General features: G+C 48.7%; 1 protein-coding gene across 3 annotated transcripts in view; it reads right to left on the bottom strand.

Moving 5' to 3' along the window:
* Positions 1-1354: 1354 nt before the first annotated feature.
* The window catches only part of traf3ip2l (TRAF3 interacting protein 2-like), a 151546-nt gene continuing 137259 nt past the window's right edge, over positions 1355-15641 (bottom strand). For all 3 annotated transcript variants that reach the window (XM_064936252.1, XM_064936254.1, XM_064936255.1), the window contains one exon: positions 1355-3989. In XM_064936252.1, the coding sequence (XP_064792324.1) occupies positions 3843-3989 (147 nt within the window). In that variant the 3' untranslated portion in view covers positions 1355-3842. The remainder of the gene's footprint in view (positions 3990-15641) is intronic.

The raw sequence follows: 15641 nt of genomic DNA, 5'->3' as shown, positions 1-15641 counted from the left end.
CAAAGCCCATAGGGAACATAGGGATCAGGGCCCATAGGGAACAGGGCCCATAGGGAATATAGGGGAAAGGCCCATAGGGAATATAGGGATCATGGCCAATAGGGAATGTAAGGATCAGGGCCCATAGGGAACAGGGCCCATAGGGAACATAGGGATCAGGGCCCATAGGGAATATAGGGATCAGGGCACATATGGAATATAGGGATCAGGGCCCATATGGAATATAGGGATCAGGGCCCATAGGGAACAGGGCCCATAGGGAATATAGGGATCAGGGCCCATAGGGAATATAGGGATCATGGCCCATAGGGAATATAGGGATCAAAGCCCATTGGGAAAATAGGGATCAGGGCCCATAGGAAAAATAGGGATCAGGGCCCATAGGGAACATAGGGATCAGGGCCCATAGGGAACATAGGGATCAGGGCCCATAGGGAACATAGGGATCAGGGCCCATAGGGAACATAGGGATCAGGGCCCATATGGAATATAGGGTTCAGGGCACATATGGAATATAGGGATCAGGGCCCATAGGGAACATATCGATCAGGGCCCATAGGGAATATAGGGAACAGGGCCCATAGGGAACATATCGATCAGGGCCCATAGGGAAAATAGGGATCAGGGCCCATATGGAATATAGGGAACAGGGCCCATAGGGAAAATAGGGATCAGGGCCCATAGGGAATATAGGGAACTGGGCCCATATGGAAAATAGGGATCAGGGCCCATAGGGAACAGGGCCCATAGGGAATATAGGGATCAGGGCCCATAGGGAATATAGGGGACAGGGCCCATAGGGAATATAGGGGACAGGGCCCATAGGGAATATAGGGATCAGGGCCCATATGGAATATAGGGATGAAAGCCCATAGGGAATATAGGGATCAGGGCCCGTAGGGAATATAGAGATCAGAGCCCATAGGGAATATAGGGAGCAGAGCCCATAGGGAACAGGGCCCATAGGGGACGTAGGGATCAGAGCCCATAGGGAATGTAGGGATCAGGGCCCATAGGGAATGTAGGGATCAGGGCCCCACTATATAGGGAATAGGGTGCCATTTGGGACTAATTCGCTTGTCTGTCCTCCTCAGGCAATACTTATACAGAGGTATAAACATGTCACAAGGCTCTTTGTTTGTGTTCAGTGCTGCGAAGGACAGACATACAGTTGAAGTCGGAAGTTTACATACACGTAGGTTGACTGTGCCTTGAAACATCTTGGAAAATTCAAGAAAATGATTTAATGGCTTTAGAAGCTTCTGATAGGCTAATTTACATAATTTGAATCAATTGGAGGTGTACCTGTGGATGTATTTCAAGGCCTACCTACAAACTCAGTGACTCTATGCTTGACCTCCACAAGTCTGGTTCATCCTTGGGAGCAATTTCCAAACGCCTGAAGGTACCACGTTCATCTGTACAAGCAATAGTACGCAAGTATAAACACCATGGGACCACGCAGCCGTCATTGTTCTGTCTCCTAGAGATGAACGTACTTTGGTGCAAAAAGTGCAAATCAATCCCAGAACAACAGCAAAGGACCTTGTGAAGATGCTGGAGGAAACAGGTACAAAAGTATCTATATCCACAGTAAAACAAGTTCTATATTGAAATAACCTTAAAGGCCGCTCAGCAAGGAAGAAGCCACTGCTCCAAAACCGCCATAAAAAAGCCAGACTACGGTTTGCAACTGCACATAGGGACAAAGATTATACTTTTTGGAGAAATGTCCTCTGGTCTGATGAAACAAAAATAGAACTGTTAGGCCATAATGACCATTGTTATGTTTGGAGGAAAAAGGGGGAGGCTTGCAAGCCGAAGAACACCATCCCATCCGTGAAGCACAGGGGCGGCAGCATTATGTTGTGGGGGTGCTTTGCTGCAGGAGGGACTGGTGCACTTCACAAAATAGATGGCATCATGAGGCAGGAAAATTATATGGATATATTGAAGCAACATCTCAAGACATCAATTAAAGCTTGGTCGCAAATGGGTCTTCCAAATGGACAATGACCCCAAGCATACATCCAAAGCTGTGGCAAAATGGATTAAGGACAACAGAGTCAAGGTATTGGAGTGGCCTTCACAAAGCCCTGACCTCAATCCTATAGAAAATCTGTGGGCAGAACTGAAAAAAAGTGTGCGAGTAAGGAGTCCTACAAACCTGATTTAGTTACACCAGCTCTGTCAGGAGGAATGGGCCAAAATTCACACAACTTATTGTGGGAAGCTTGTGGAAGGCTACCCAAAACATTTGACCCAAGTTAAACAATTTAAAGGCATAGCTAACAGATACTAATTGAGTGTATGTAAACTTCTGACCCACTGGGAATGTGATCAAATAAATTAAAGCTGAAATCAATAATTCTCTCTACTATTATTCTGACATTTCACATTCTTAAAATAAAGTGGTGATCCTAACTGACCTAAGGACAGGGAATATTTTTGAGGATTTAATGTCAGGAATTGTGAAAAACGGAGTATAAATGTATTTGGCTAAGGTGTATGGAAACTTCCGACTTCAACTAAGTTATCACACAGTGTTCCAGGACAACAGTCAGTTCACAGAACAGTTAAAACACATCCAGCTGAAAAGGCAGAGACAGTCACAAGCTGCCATGACTGAAGCAGAGACGATTGAGGTCTGTGCCTCATATGTTCAGTCCTTCTGTGTATTCTAGGACTGTAGATCAACACAGCAGATAAAACAGTTGTGAACAGATCAGAGCAGATAAAACAGTTGTGAACAGATCACAGCAGATAAAACAGTTGTTAACAGATCAGAGCAGATAAAACAGTTGTTAACAGATCAGAGCAGATAAAACAGTTGTTAACAGATCAGAGCAGATAAAACAGTTGTTAACAGATCAGAGCAGATAAAACAGTTGTGAACAGATCATAGCAGATAAAACAGTTGTGAACAGATCATAGCAGATAAAACAGTTGTGAACAGATCAGAGCAGATAAAATAGTTGTGAACAGATCAGATCAGATAAAACAGTTGTGAACAGATCAGAGCAGATAAAACAGTTGTTAACAGATCATAGCAGATAAAACAGTTGTTAACAGATCAGAGCAGATAAAACAGTTGTTAACAGATCAGAGCAGATAAAACAGTTAACAGATCAGAGCAGATAAAACAGTTGTTAACAGATCAGAGCAGATAAAACAGTTGTTAACAGATCAGAGCAGATAAAACAGTTGTTAACAGATCAGAGCAGATAAAACAGTTGTTAACAGATCATAGCAGATAAAACAGTTGTTTACAGATCATAGCAGATAAAACAGTTGTTTACAACAAATCATAGCAGATAAAACAGTTGTTTACAACAAATCATAGCAGATAAAACAGTTGTTTACAACAAATCATAGCAGATAAAACAGTTGTTTACAACAAATCATAGCAGATAAAACAGTTGTTTACAACAAATCATAGCAGATAAAACAGTTGTTTACAACAAATCATAGAAGATCTGTCTCCGGTTGAATCCTATAAAGATCCAGGTAAAGTATTTCACTGGTCCCAGATCAGCAACAGGTTCTAATCTGGAGGGTGAGGATGTCTTCAGAGCAGAGGTCCATTCTGACTGTTAGGTCACTGCCAAACAGAGATTTTGTGTCTGAAAATTACAGATTGACTGAAGGACCACAGAGATGGTCTCAAAGAACATCGTCTTTTTATGGATGCAACTTGTCCGAAAATAGTTGACTTGAGTTTAATTTACGACAGACAAAAACAGACACTATGATTTAATCCATATTTATGAGTCTTTGTGTGGCTGAAGCCTTATGGTTTAAATCGGCTGTCGGTCCTCCAGTCCAGCGGGGGCGCTGTGCTATTAGATGGGGATAGAGACGATGGTTGGTAGCTTCCCAATAGGAGGAGGGTTGTATTTCTCTATTCTCATCAGGCGACGTAGGACGTCATCTCTGTCCCTAGGCCAGCTGTAGACATGAGTGTTCTGGAGCCACGTAGGGACGTGACACTGAGGGAGAGAGAGAGGAGTGAGCTTCACAAGAAACACTACTACAGATGGATGAGACAGATATTTCACCGGATAAATAAATGTGAGACATCCGGTTGGTGTTTCCTCTCACTACCAAATATGGTGATGAGAGGAAGCCTGTTTGCCGGCAGTGGGATAAGGTTGAGATGGATTTTGGCCGAAATTCTGCTAATTTCCTCATCAATGAAACATTTGATCTCCATACAGTTCTCAGTTTCCAAAACTAGAATCTATAAGAAACAGAGTGCACTACGTTTGGTAGACTTGACTTACCTAAGTGTTTATAGAGATGACATTGTTTAGGACGAGTGCACTAGATAGTGGCCGTTTTCCTAATGAACGTCATGCATATTTATAAGGCACAAATGGTCTTCATCTTACAGGTGGTAGCGAGCTAGCTAGTTTGTCCCAAATAGATAGTTACAAATAGTTACTTAAAGTTAGCTACATCAACTCAAGTGTTGAAGTCCCTCTTCTCCAACACTCCAGTCCAACGTCTGCATCTCATTTTGAACTAAATTTGAATATGATGGATATGTATTTTATTGATGTCACGAAGTCATCTGATTGACATCTGATAGACCAATAAACTTTGAAAAACCCATCTCAACACTCAACAGTATGGGTAGCCACAGGACAATATGGTGACTGGAGTATGGGTAGCCACAGGACAATATGGTGACTGGAGTATCGGTAGCTGCAAGACAATATGACGACTGAAGTATGAGTAGCTGCAGCCCAATATGGTGACTGTAGTATGGGTAGTTGTCCCCCAGTATGGTGACTGGAGTATCGGTAGCTGCAGGACAATATGGTGATTGGAGTATGGGTAGATGTCCCCCAGTATGGTGACTGGAGTATGGGTAGCTGTCCCCCAGTATGGTGACTGGAGTATGGGTAGCTGCAGCCCGATATGGTGACTGTAGTATGGGTAGCTGTCCCCCAGTATGGTGACTGGAGTATGGGTAGCAGCAGGACATTATGACGACTTGAGTATGGGTAGCTGCAGGACAAAATTACGACTTGAGTATGGGTAGCTGCAGGACAATATGGTGACTGGAGTATGGGTAGCTGCAGGCCAATATGGTGACTGGAGTACGGGTAGCTGCAGGACAATATGGTGACTGGAGTATGGGTAGCTGCAGGACAATATGGTGACTGGAGTGTGGGTAGCTGCAGGACAATATGGTGACTGGAGTATGGGTAGCTGCAGGACGATATGGTGACTGGAGTATGGGTAGCTGTCCCCCAGTATGGTGACTGGAGTATGGGTAGCTGCAGGACAATATGACGACTTGAGTATGGGTAGCTGCAGGCCAATATGGTGACTGGAGTACGGGTAGCTGCAGCCCAATATGTTGACTGTAGTATGGGTAGCTATCCCACAATATGGTGACTGGAGTATGGGTAGCTGTCCCCCAATATGGTGAATGGAGTATGGGTAGCTGCAGGACATAATGGTGACTGGAGTATGGGTAGCTGCAGGACATGATGGTGACTGGAGTATGGGTAGCTGCAGGAAAATATGGTGACTGGAGTATGGGTAGCTGCAGGACAATATGACGACTGGAGTATGGGTAGCCACAGGACAATATGGTGACTGGAGTATGGGTAGCCACAGGACAATATGGTGACTGGAGTATGGGTAGCCACAGGACAATATGGTGACTGCAGTATGGGTAGCTGTCCCCCAGTATGGTGACTGGAGTATGGGTAGCTGTCCCCCAGTATGGTGACTGGAGTATGGGTAGCTGTCCCCCAGTATGGTGACTGGAGTATGGGTAGCTGTCCCCCAGTATGGTGACTGGAGTATGGGTAGCAGCAGGACATTATGACGACTTGAGTATGGGTAGCTGCAGGACAATATGGTGACTGGAGTATGGGTAGCTGCAGGCCAATATGGTGACTGGAGTATGGGTAGCTGCAGCCCAATATGGTGACTGGAGTATGGATAGCTGTCCCCCAGTATGGTGACTGGAGTATGGGTAGCTGCAGGACAATATGACGACTTGAGTATGGGTAGCTGCAGGACAATATGGTGACCGGAGTATGGGTAGCTGCAGGACAATATGGTGACTGGAGTATGGGTAGCTGCAGGACAATATGGTGACTGGAGTATGGGTAGCTGCAGGACAATATGGTGACTGGAGTATGGGTAGCTGCAGGACAATATGACGACTTGAGTATGGGGAGCTGCAGGCCAATATGGTGACTGGAGTATGGGTAGCTGTCCCTCAGTTTGGTGACTGGAGTATGGGTAGCTGCAGCCTAATATGGTGACTGGAGTATGGGTAGCTGTTCCCCAGTATGGTGACTGGAGTATGGGTAGCTGCAGGACAATATGGTGACTGGAGAATGGGTAGCTGCAGGACAATATGGTGACTGGAGTATGGGTAGCTGTCCCCCAGTATGGTGACTGGAGTATGGGTAGCTGCAGGACAATATGGTGACTGGAGTATGGATAGCTGCAGGACAATATGGTGAATGGAGTATGGGTAGCTGGCCCCCAGTATGGTGAATGGAGTATGGGTAGCTGTCCCCCAGTATGGTGACAGGACTATGGGTAGCTGCAGGACAATATGGTGATTGGAGTATGGATAGCTGCAGGACAATATGGTGACTGGAGTATCGGTAGCTGCAAGACAATATGACGACTGAAGTATGAGTAGCTGCAGCCCAATATGGTGACTGTAGTATGGGTAGCTGTCCCCCAGTATGGTGACTGGAGTATCGGTAGCTGCAGGACAATATGGTGATTGGAGTATGGGTAGATGTCCCCCAGTATGGTGACTGGAGTATGGGTAGCTGTCCCCCAGTATGGTGACTGGAGTATGGGTAGCTGCAGCCCGATATGGTGACTGTAGTATGGGTAGCTGTCCCCCAGTATGGTGACTGGAGTATGGGTAGCAGCAGGACATTATGACGACTTGAGTATGGGTAGCTGCAGGACAAAATTACGACTTGAGTATGGGTAGCTGCAGGACAATATGGTGACTGGAGTACGGGTAGCTGCAGGCCAATATGGTGACTGGAGTACGGGTAGCTGCAGGACAATATGGTGACTGGAGTACGGGTAGCTGCAGGACAATATGGTGACTGGAGTGTGGGTAGCTGCAGGACAATATGGTGACTGGAGTATGGGTAGCTGCAGGACAATATGGTGACTGGAGTACGGGTAGCTGCAGGACAATATGGTGACTGGAGTGTGGGTAGCTGCAGGACAATATGGTGACTGGAGTATGGGTAGCTGCAGGACAATATGGTGACTGGAGTATGGGTAGCTGTCCCCCAGTATGGTGACTGGAGTATGGGTAGCTGCAGGACAATATGACGACTTGAGTATGGGTAGCTGCAGGCCAATATGGTGACTGGAGTACGGGTAGCTGCAGCCCAATATGTTGACTGTAGTATGGGTAGCTATCCCACAATATGGTGACTGGAGTATGGGTAGCTGTCCCCCAATATGGTGAATGGAGTATGGGTAGCTGCAGGACATAATGGTGACTGGAGTATGGGTAGCTGCAGGACATGATGGTGACTGGAGTATGGGTAGCTGCAGGAAAATATGGTGACTGGAGTATGGGTAGCTGCAGGACAATATGACGACTGGAGTATGGGTAGCCACAGGACAATATGGTGACTGGAGTATGGGTAGCCACAGGACAATATGCTGACTGCAGTATGGGTAGCTGTCCCCCAGTATGGTGACTGGAGTATGGGTAGCTGTCCCACAGTATGGTGACTGGAGTATGGGTAGCTGTCCCCCAGTATGGTGACTGGAGTATGGGTAGCTGTCCCCCAGTATGGTGACTGGAGTATGGGTAGCAGCAGGACATTATGACGACTTGAGTATGGGTAGCTGCAGGACAATATGGTGACTGGAGTATGGGTAGCTGCAGGCCAATATGGTGACTGGAGTACGGGTAGCTGCAGGACAATATGGTGACTGGAGTATGGGTAGCTGCAGCCCAATATGGTGACTGGAGTATAGATAGCTGTCCCCCAGTATGGTGACTGGAGTATGGGTAGCTGCAGGACAATATGACGACTTGAGTATGGGTAGCTGCAGGACAATATGGTGACTGGAGTATGGGTAGCTGCAGGACAATATGGTGACTGGAGTATGGGTAGCTGCAGGACAATATGACGACTTGAGTATGGGGAGCTGCAGGCCAATATGGTGACTGGAGTATGGGTAGCTGTCCCTCAGTTTGGTGACTGGAGTATGGGTAGCTGCAGCCTAATATGGTGACTGGAGTATGGGTAGCTGTTCCCCAGTATGGTGACTGGAGTATGGGTAGCTGCAGGACAATATGGTGACTGGAGAATGGGTAGCTGCAGGACAATATGGTGACTGGAGTATGGGTAGCTGTCCCCCAGTATGGTGACTGGAGTATGGGTAGCTGCAGGACAATATGGTGACTGGAGTATGGATAGCTGCAGGACAATATGGTGACTGGAGTATGGGTAGCTGTCCCCCAGTATGGTGAATGGAGTATGGGTAGCTGTCCCCCAGTATGGTGACTGGAGTATGGGTAGCTGCAGGACATAATGGTGACTGGAGTATGGGTAGCTGCAGGACATGATGGTGACTGGAGTATGGGTAGCTGCAGGAAAATATGGTGACTGGAGTATGGGTAGCTGCAGGACAATATGACGACTGGAGTATGGGTAGCCACAGGACAATATGGTGACTGGAGTATGGGTAGCCACAGGACAATATGGTGACTGCAGTATGGGTAGCTGTCCCCCAGTATGGTGACTGGAGTATGGGTAGCTGTCCCCCAGTATGGTGACTGGAGTATGGGTAGCTGTCCCCCAGTATGGTGACTGGAGTATGGGTAGCTGTCCCCCAGTATGGTGACTGGAGTATGGGTAGCAGCAGGACATTATGACGACTTGAGTATGGGTAGCTGCAGGACAATATGGTGACTGGAGTATGGGTAGCTGCAGGCCAATATGGTGACTGGAGTATGGGTAGCTGCAGCCCAATATGGTGACTGGAGTATGGATAGCTGTCCCCCAGTATGGTGACTGGAGTATGGGTAGCTGCAGGACAATATGACGACTTGAGTATGGGTAGCTGCAGGACAATATGGTGACCGGAGTATGGGTAGCTGCAGGACAATATGGTGACTGGAGTATGGGTAGCTGCAGGACAATATGGTGACTGGAGTATGGGTAGCTGCAGGACAATATGACGACTTGAGTATGGGGAGCTGCAGGCCAATATGGTGCCTGGAGTATGGGTAGCTGTCCCTCAGTTTGGTGACTGGAGTATGGGTAGCTGCAGCCTAATATGGTGACTGGAGTATGGGTAGCTGTTCCCCAGTATGGTGACTGGAGTATGGGTAGCTGCAGGACAATATGGTGACTGGAGAATGGGTAGCTGCAGGACAATATGGTGACTGGAGTATGGGTAGCTGTCCCCCAGTATGGTGACTGGAGTATGGGTAGCTGCAGGACAATATGGTGACTGGAGTATGGATAGCTGCAGGACAATATGGTGAATGGAGTATGGGTAGCTGTCCCCCAGTATGGTGAATGGAGTATGGGTAGCTGTCCCCCAGTATGGTGACAGGACTATGGGTAGCTGCAGGACAATATGGTGATTGGAGTATGGATAGCTGCAGGACAATATGGTGACTGGAGTATCGGTAGCTGCAAGACAATGACGACTGAAGTATGAGTAGCTGCAGCCCAATATGGTGACTGTAGTATGGGTAGCTGTCCCCCAGTATGGTGACTGGAGTATCGGTAGCTGCAGGACAATATGGTGATTGGAGTATGGGTAGATGTCCCCCAGTATGGTGACTGGAGTATGGGTAGCTGTCCCCCAGTATGGTGACTGGAGTATGGGTAGCTGCAGCCCGATATGGTGACTGTAGTATGGGTAGCTGTCCCCCAGTATGGTGACTGGAGTATGGGTAGCAGCAGGACATTATGACGACTTGAGTATGGGTAGCTGCAGGACAAAATTACGACTTGAGTATGGGTAGCTGCAGGACAATATGGTGACTGGAGTATGGGTAGCTGCAGGCCAATATGGTGACTGGAGTACGGGTAGCTGCAGGACAATATGGTGACTGGAGTACGGGTAGCTGCAGGACAATATGGTGACTGGAGTGTGGGTAGCTGCAGGACAATATGGTGACTGGAGTATGGGTAGCTGCAGGACAATATGGTGACTGGAGTACGGGTAGCTGCAGGACAATATGGTGACTGGAGTGTGGGTAGCTGCAGGACAATATGGTGACTGGAGTATGGGTAGCTGCAGGACAATATGGTGACTGGAGTATGGGTAGCTGTCCCCCAGTATGGTGACTGGAGTATGGGTAGCTGCAGGACAATATGACGACTTGAGTATGGGTAGCTGCAGGCCAATATGGTGACTGGAGTACGGGTAGCTGCAGCCCAATATGTTGACTGTAGTATGGGTAGCTATCCCACAATATGGTGACTGGAGTATGGGTAGCTGTCCCCCAATATGGTGAATGGAGTATGGGTAGCTGCAGGACATAATGGTGACTGGAGTATGGGTAGCTGCAGGACATGATGGTGACTGGAGTATGGGTAGCTGCAGGAAAATATGGTGACTGGAGTATGGGTAGCTGCAGGACAATATGACGACTGGAGTATGGGTAGCCACAGGACAATATGGTGACTGGAGTATGGGTAGCCACAGGACAATATGCTGACTGCAGTATGGGTAGCTGTCCCCCAGTATGGTGACTGGAGTATGGGTAGCTGTCCCCCAGTATGGTGACTGGAGTATGGGTAGCTGTCCCCCAGTATGGTGACTGGAGTATGGGTAGCTGTCCCCCAGTATGGTGACTGGAGTATGGGTAGCAGCAGGACATTATGACGACTTGAGTATGGGTAGCTGCAGGACAATATGGTGACTGGAGTATGGGTAGCTGCAGGCCAATATGGTGACTGGAGTACGGGTAGCTGCAGGACAATATGGTGACTGGAGTATGGGTAGCTGCAGCCCAATATGGTGACTGGAGTATAGATAGCTGTCCCCCAGTATGGTGACTGGAGTATGGGTAGCTGCAGGACAATATGACGACTTGAGTATGGGTAGCTGCAGGACAATATGGTGACTGGAGTATGGGTAGCTGCAGGACAATATGGTGACTGGAGTATGGGTAGCTGCAGGACAATATGACGACTTGAGTATGGGGAGCTGCAGGCCAATATGGTGACTGGAGTATGGGTAGCTGTCCCTCAGTTTGGTGACTGGAGTATGGGTAGCTGCAGCCTAATATGGTGACTGGAGTATGGGTAGCTGTTCCCCAGTATGGTGACTGGAGTATGGGTAGCTGCAGGACAATATGGTGACTGGAGAATGGGTAGCTGCAGGACAATATGGTGACTGGAGTATGGGTAGCTGTCCCCCAGTATGGTGACTGGAGTATGGGTAGCTGCAGGACAATATGGTGACTGGAGTATGGATAGCTGCAGGACAATATGGTGACTGGAGTATGGGTAGCTATCCCCCAGTATGGTGAATGGAGTATGGGTAGCTGTCCCCTAGTATGGTGACTGGAGTATGGGTAGCTGCAGGACATAATGGTGACTGGAGTATGGGTAGCTGCAGGACATGATGGTGACTGGAGTATGGGTAGCTGCAGGAAAATATGGTGACTGGAGTATGGGTAGCTGCAGGACAATATGACGACTGGAGTATGGGTAGCCACAGGACAATATGGTGACTGGAGTATGGGTAGCCACAGGACAATATGGTGACTGCAGTATGGGTAGCTGTCCCCCAGTATGGTGACTGGAGTATGGGTAGCTGTCCCCCAGTATGGTGACTGGAGTATGGGTAGCTGTCCCCCAGTATGGTGACTGGAGTATGGGTAGCTGTCCCCCAGTATGGTGACTGGAGTATGGGTAGCAGCAGGACATTATGACGACTTGAGTATGGGTAGCTGCAGGACAATATGGTGACTGGAGTATGGATAGCTGCAGGCCAATATGGTGACTGGAGTATGGGTAGCTGCAGCCCAATATGGTGACTGGAGTATGGATAGCTGTCCCCCAGTATGGTGACTGGAGTATGGGTAGCTGCAGGACAATATGACGACTTGAGTATGGGTAGCTGCAGGACAATATGGTGACCGGAGTATGGGTAGCTGCAGGACAATATGGTGACTGGAGTATGGGTAGCTGCAGGACAATATGGTGACTGGAGTATGGGTAGCTGCAGGACAATATGACGACTTGAGTATGGGGAGCTGCAGGCCAATATGGTGACTGGAGTATGGGTAGCTGTCCCTCAGTTTGGTGACTGGAGTATGGGTAGCTGCAGCCTAATATGGTGACTGGAGTATGGGTAGCTGTTCCCCAGTATGGTGACTGGAGTATGGGTAGCTGCAGGACAATATGGTGACTGGAGAATGGGTAGCTGCAGGACAATATGGTGACTGGAGTATGGGTAGCTGTCCCCCAGTATGGTGACTGGAGTATGGGTAGCTGCAGGACAATATGGTGACTGGAGTATGGATAGCTGCAGGACAATATGGTGAATGGAGTATGGGTAGCTGGCCCCCAGTATGGTGAATGGAGTATGGGTAGCTGTCCCCCAGTATGGTGACAGGACTATGGGTAGCTGCAGGACAATATGGTGATTGGAGTATGGATAGCTGCAGGACAATATGGTGACTGGAGTATCGGTAGCTGCAAGACAATATGACGACTGAAGTATGAGTAGCTGCAGCCCAATATGGTGACTGTAGTATGGGTAGCTGTCCCCCAGTATGGTGACTGGAGTATCGGTAGCTGCAGGACAATATGGTGATTGGAGTATGGGTAGATGTCCCCCAGTATGGTGACTGGAGTATGGGTAGCTGTCCCCCAGTATGGTGACTGGAGTATGGGTAGCTGCAGCCCGATATGGTGACTGTAGTATGGGTAGCTGTCCCCCAGTATGGTGACTGGAGTATGGGTAGCAGCAGGACATTATGACGACTTGAGTATGGGTAGCTGCAGGACAAAATTACGACTTGAGTATGGGTAGCTGCAGGACAATATGGTGACTGGAGTATGGGTAGCTGCAGGCCAATATGGTGACTGGAGTACGGGTAGCTGCAGGACAATATGGTGACTGGAGTACGGGTAGCTGCAGGACAATATGGTGACTGGAGTGTGGGTAGCTGCAGGACAATATGGTGACTGGAGTATGGGTAGCTGCAGGACAATATGGTGACTGGAGTACGGGTAGCTGCAGGACAATATGGTGACTGGAGTGTGGGTAGCTGCAGGACAATATGGTGACTGGAGTATGGGTAGCTGCAGGACAATATGGTGACTGGAGTATGGGTAGCTGTCCCCCAGTATGGTGACTGGAGTATGGGTAGCTGCAGGACAATATGACGACTTGAGTATGGGTAGCTGCAGGCCAATATGGTGACTGGAGTACGGGTAGCTGCAGCCCAATATGTTGACTGTAGTATGGGTAGCTATCCCACAATATGGTGACTGGAGTATGGGTAGCTGTCCCCCAATATGGTGAATGGAGTATGGGTAGCTGCAGGACATAATGGTGACTGGAGTATGGGTAGCTGCAGGACATGATGGTGACTGGAGTATGGGTAGCTGCAGGAAAATATGGTGACTGGAGTATGGGTAGCTGCAGGACAATATGACGACTGGAGTATGGGTAGCCACAGGACAATATGGTGACTGGAGTATGGGTAGCCACAGGACAATATGCTGACTGCAGTATGGGTAGCTGTCCCCCAGTATGGTGACTGGAGTATGGGTAGCTGTCCCCCAGTATGGTGACTGGAGTATGGGTAGCTGTCCCCCAGTATGGTGACTGGAGTATGGGTAGCTGTCCCCCAGTATGGTGACTGGAGTATGGGTAGCAGCAGGACATTATGACGACTTGAGTATGGGTAGCTGCAGGACAATATGGTGACTGGAGTATGGGTAGCTGCAGGCCAATATGGTGACTGGAGTACGGGTAGCTGCAGGACAATATGGTGACTGGAGTATGGGTAGCTGCAGCCCAATATGGTGACTGGAGTATAGATAGCTGTCCCCCAGTATGGTGACTGGAGTATGGGTAGCTGCAGGACAATATGACGACTTGAGTATGGGTAGCTGCAGGACAATATGGTGACTGGAGTATGGGTAGCTGCAGGACAATATGGTGACTGGAGTATGGGTAGCTGCAGGACAATATGACGACTTGAGTATGGGGAGCTGCAGGCCAATATGGTGACTGGAGTATGGGTAGCTGTCCCTCAGTTTGGTGACTGGAGTATGGGTAGCTGCAGCCTAATATGGTGACTGGAGTATGGGTAGCTGTTCCCCAGTATGGTGACTGGAGTATGGGTAGCTGCAGGACAATATGGTGACTGGAGAATGGGTAGCTGCAGGACAATATGGTGACTGGAGTATGGGTAGCTGTCCCCCAGTATGGTGACTGGAGTATGGGTAGCTGCAGGACAATATGGTGACTGGAGTATGGATAGCTGCAGGACAATATGGTGACTGGAGTATGGGTAGCCGTCCCCCAGTATGGTGAATGGAGTATGGGTAGCTGTCCCCCAGTATGGTGACTGGAGTATGGGTAGCTGCAGGACATAATGGTGACTGGAGTATGGGTAGCTGCAGGACATGATGGTGACTGGAGTATGGGTAGCTGCAGGAAAATATGGTGACTGGAGTATGGGTAGCTGCAGGACAATATGACGACTGGAGTATGGGTAGCCACAGGACAATATGGTGACTGGAGTATGGGTAGCCACAGGACAATATGGTGACTGCAGTATGGGTAGCTGTCCCCCAGTATGGTGACTGGAGTATGGGTAGCTGTCCCCCAGTATGGTGACTGGAGTATGGGTAGCTGTCCCCCAGTATGGTGACTGGAGTATGGGTAGCTGTCCCCCAGTATGGTGACTGGAGTATGGGTAGCAGCAGGACATTATGACGACTTGAGTATGGGTAGCTGCAGGACAATATGGTGACTGGAGTATGGGTAGCTGCAGGCCAATATGGTGACTGGAGTATGGGTAGCTGCAGCCCAATATGGTGACTGGAGTATGGATAGCTGTCCCCCAGTATGGTGACTGGAGTATGGGTAGCTGCAGGACAATATGACGACTTGAGTATGGGTAGCTGCAGGACAATATGGTGACCGGAGTATGGGTAGCTGCAGGACAATATGGTGACTGGAGTATGGGTAGCTGCAGGACAATATGGTGACTGGAGTATGGGTAGCTGCAGGACAATATGACGACTTGAGTATGGGGAGCTGCAGGCCAATATGGTGACTGGAGTATGGGTAGCTGTCCCTCAGTTTGGTGACTGGAGTATGGGTAGCTGCAGCCTAATATGGTGACTGGAGTATGGGTAGCTGTTCCCCAGTATGGTGACTGGAGTATGGGTAGCTGCAGGACAATATGGTGACTGGAGAATGGGTAGCTGCAGGACAATATGGTGACTGGAGTATGGGTAGCTGTCCCCCAGTATGGTGACTGGAGTATGGGTAGCTGCAGGACAATATGGTGACTGGAGTATGGATAGCTGCAGGACAATATGGTGAATGGAGTATGGGTAGCTGGCCCCCAGTATGGTGAATGGAGTATGGGTAGCTGTCCCCCAGTATGGTGACAG

This window comes from Oncorhynchus masou, chromosome 24 (genome assembly GCF_036934945.1).
Source record: "Oncorhynchus masou masou isolate Uvic2021 chromosome 24, UVic_Omas_1.1, whole genome shotgun sequence".
Taxonomy (NCBI): Eukaryota; Metazoa; Chordata; class Actinopteri; order Salmoniformes; family Salmonidae; genus Oncorhynchus; species Oncorhynchus masou.
The sequence above is the reverse complement of the archived record's forward strand: the minus strand, read 5'-3'. Positions and strand labels throughout refer to the sequence as shown.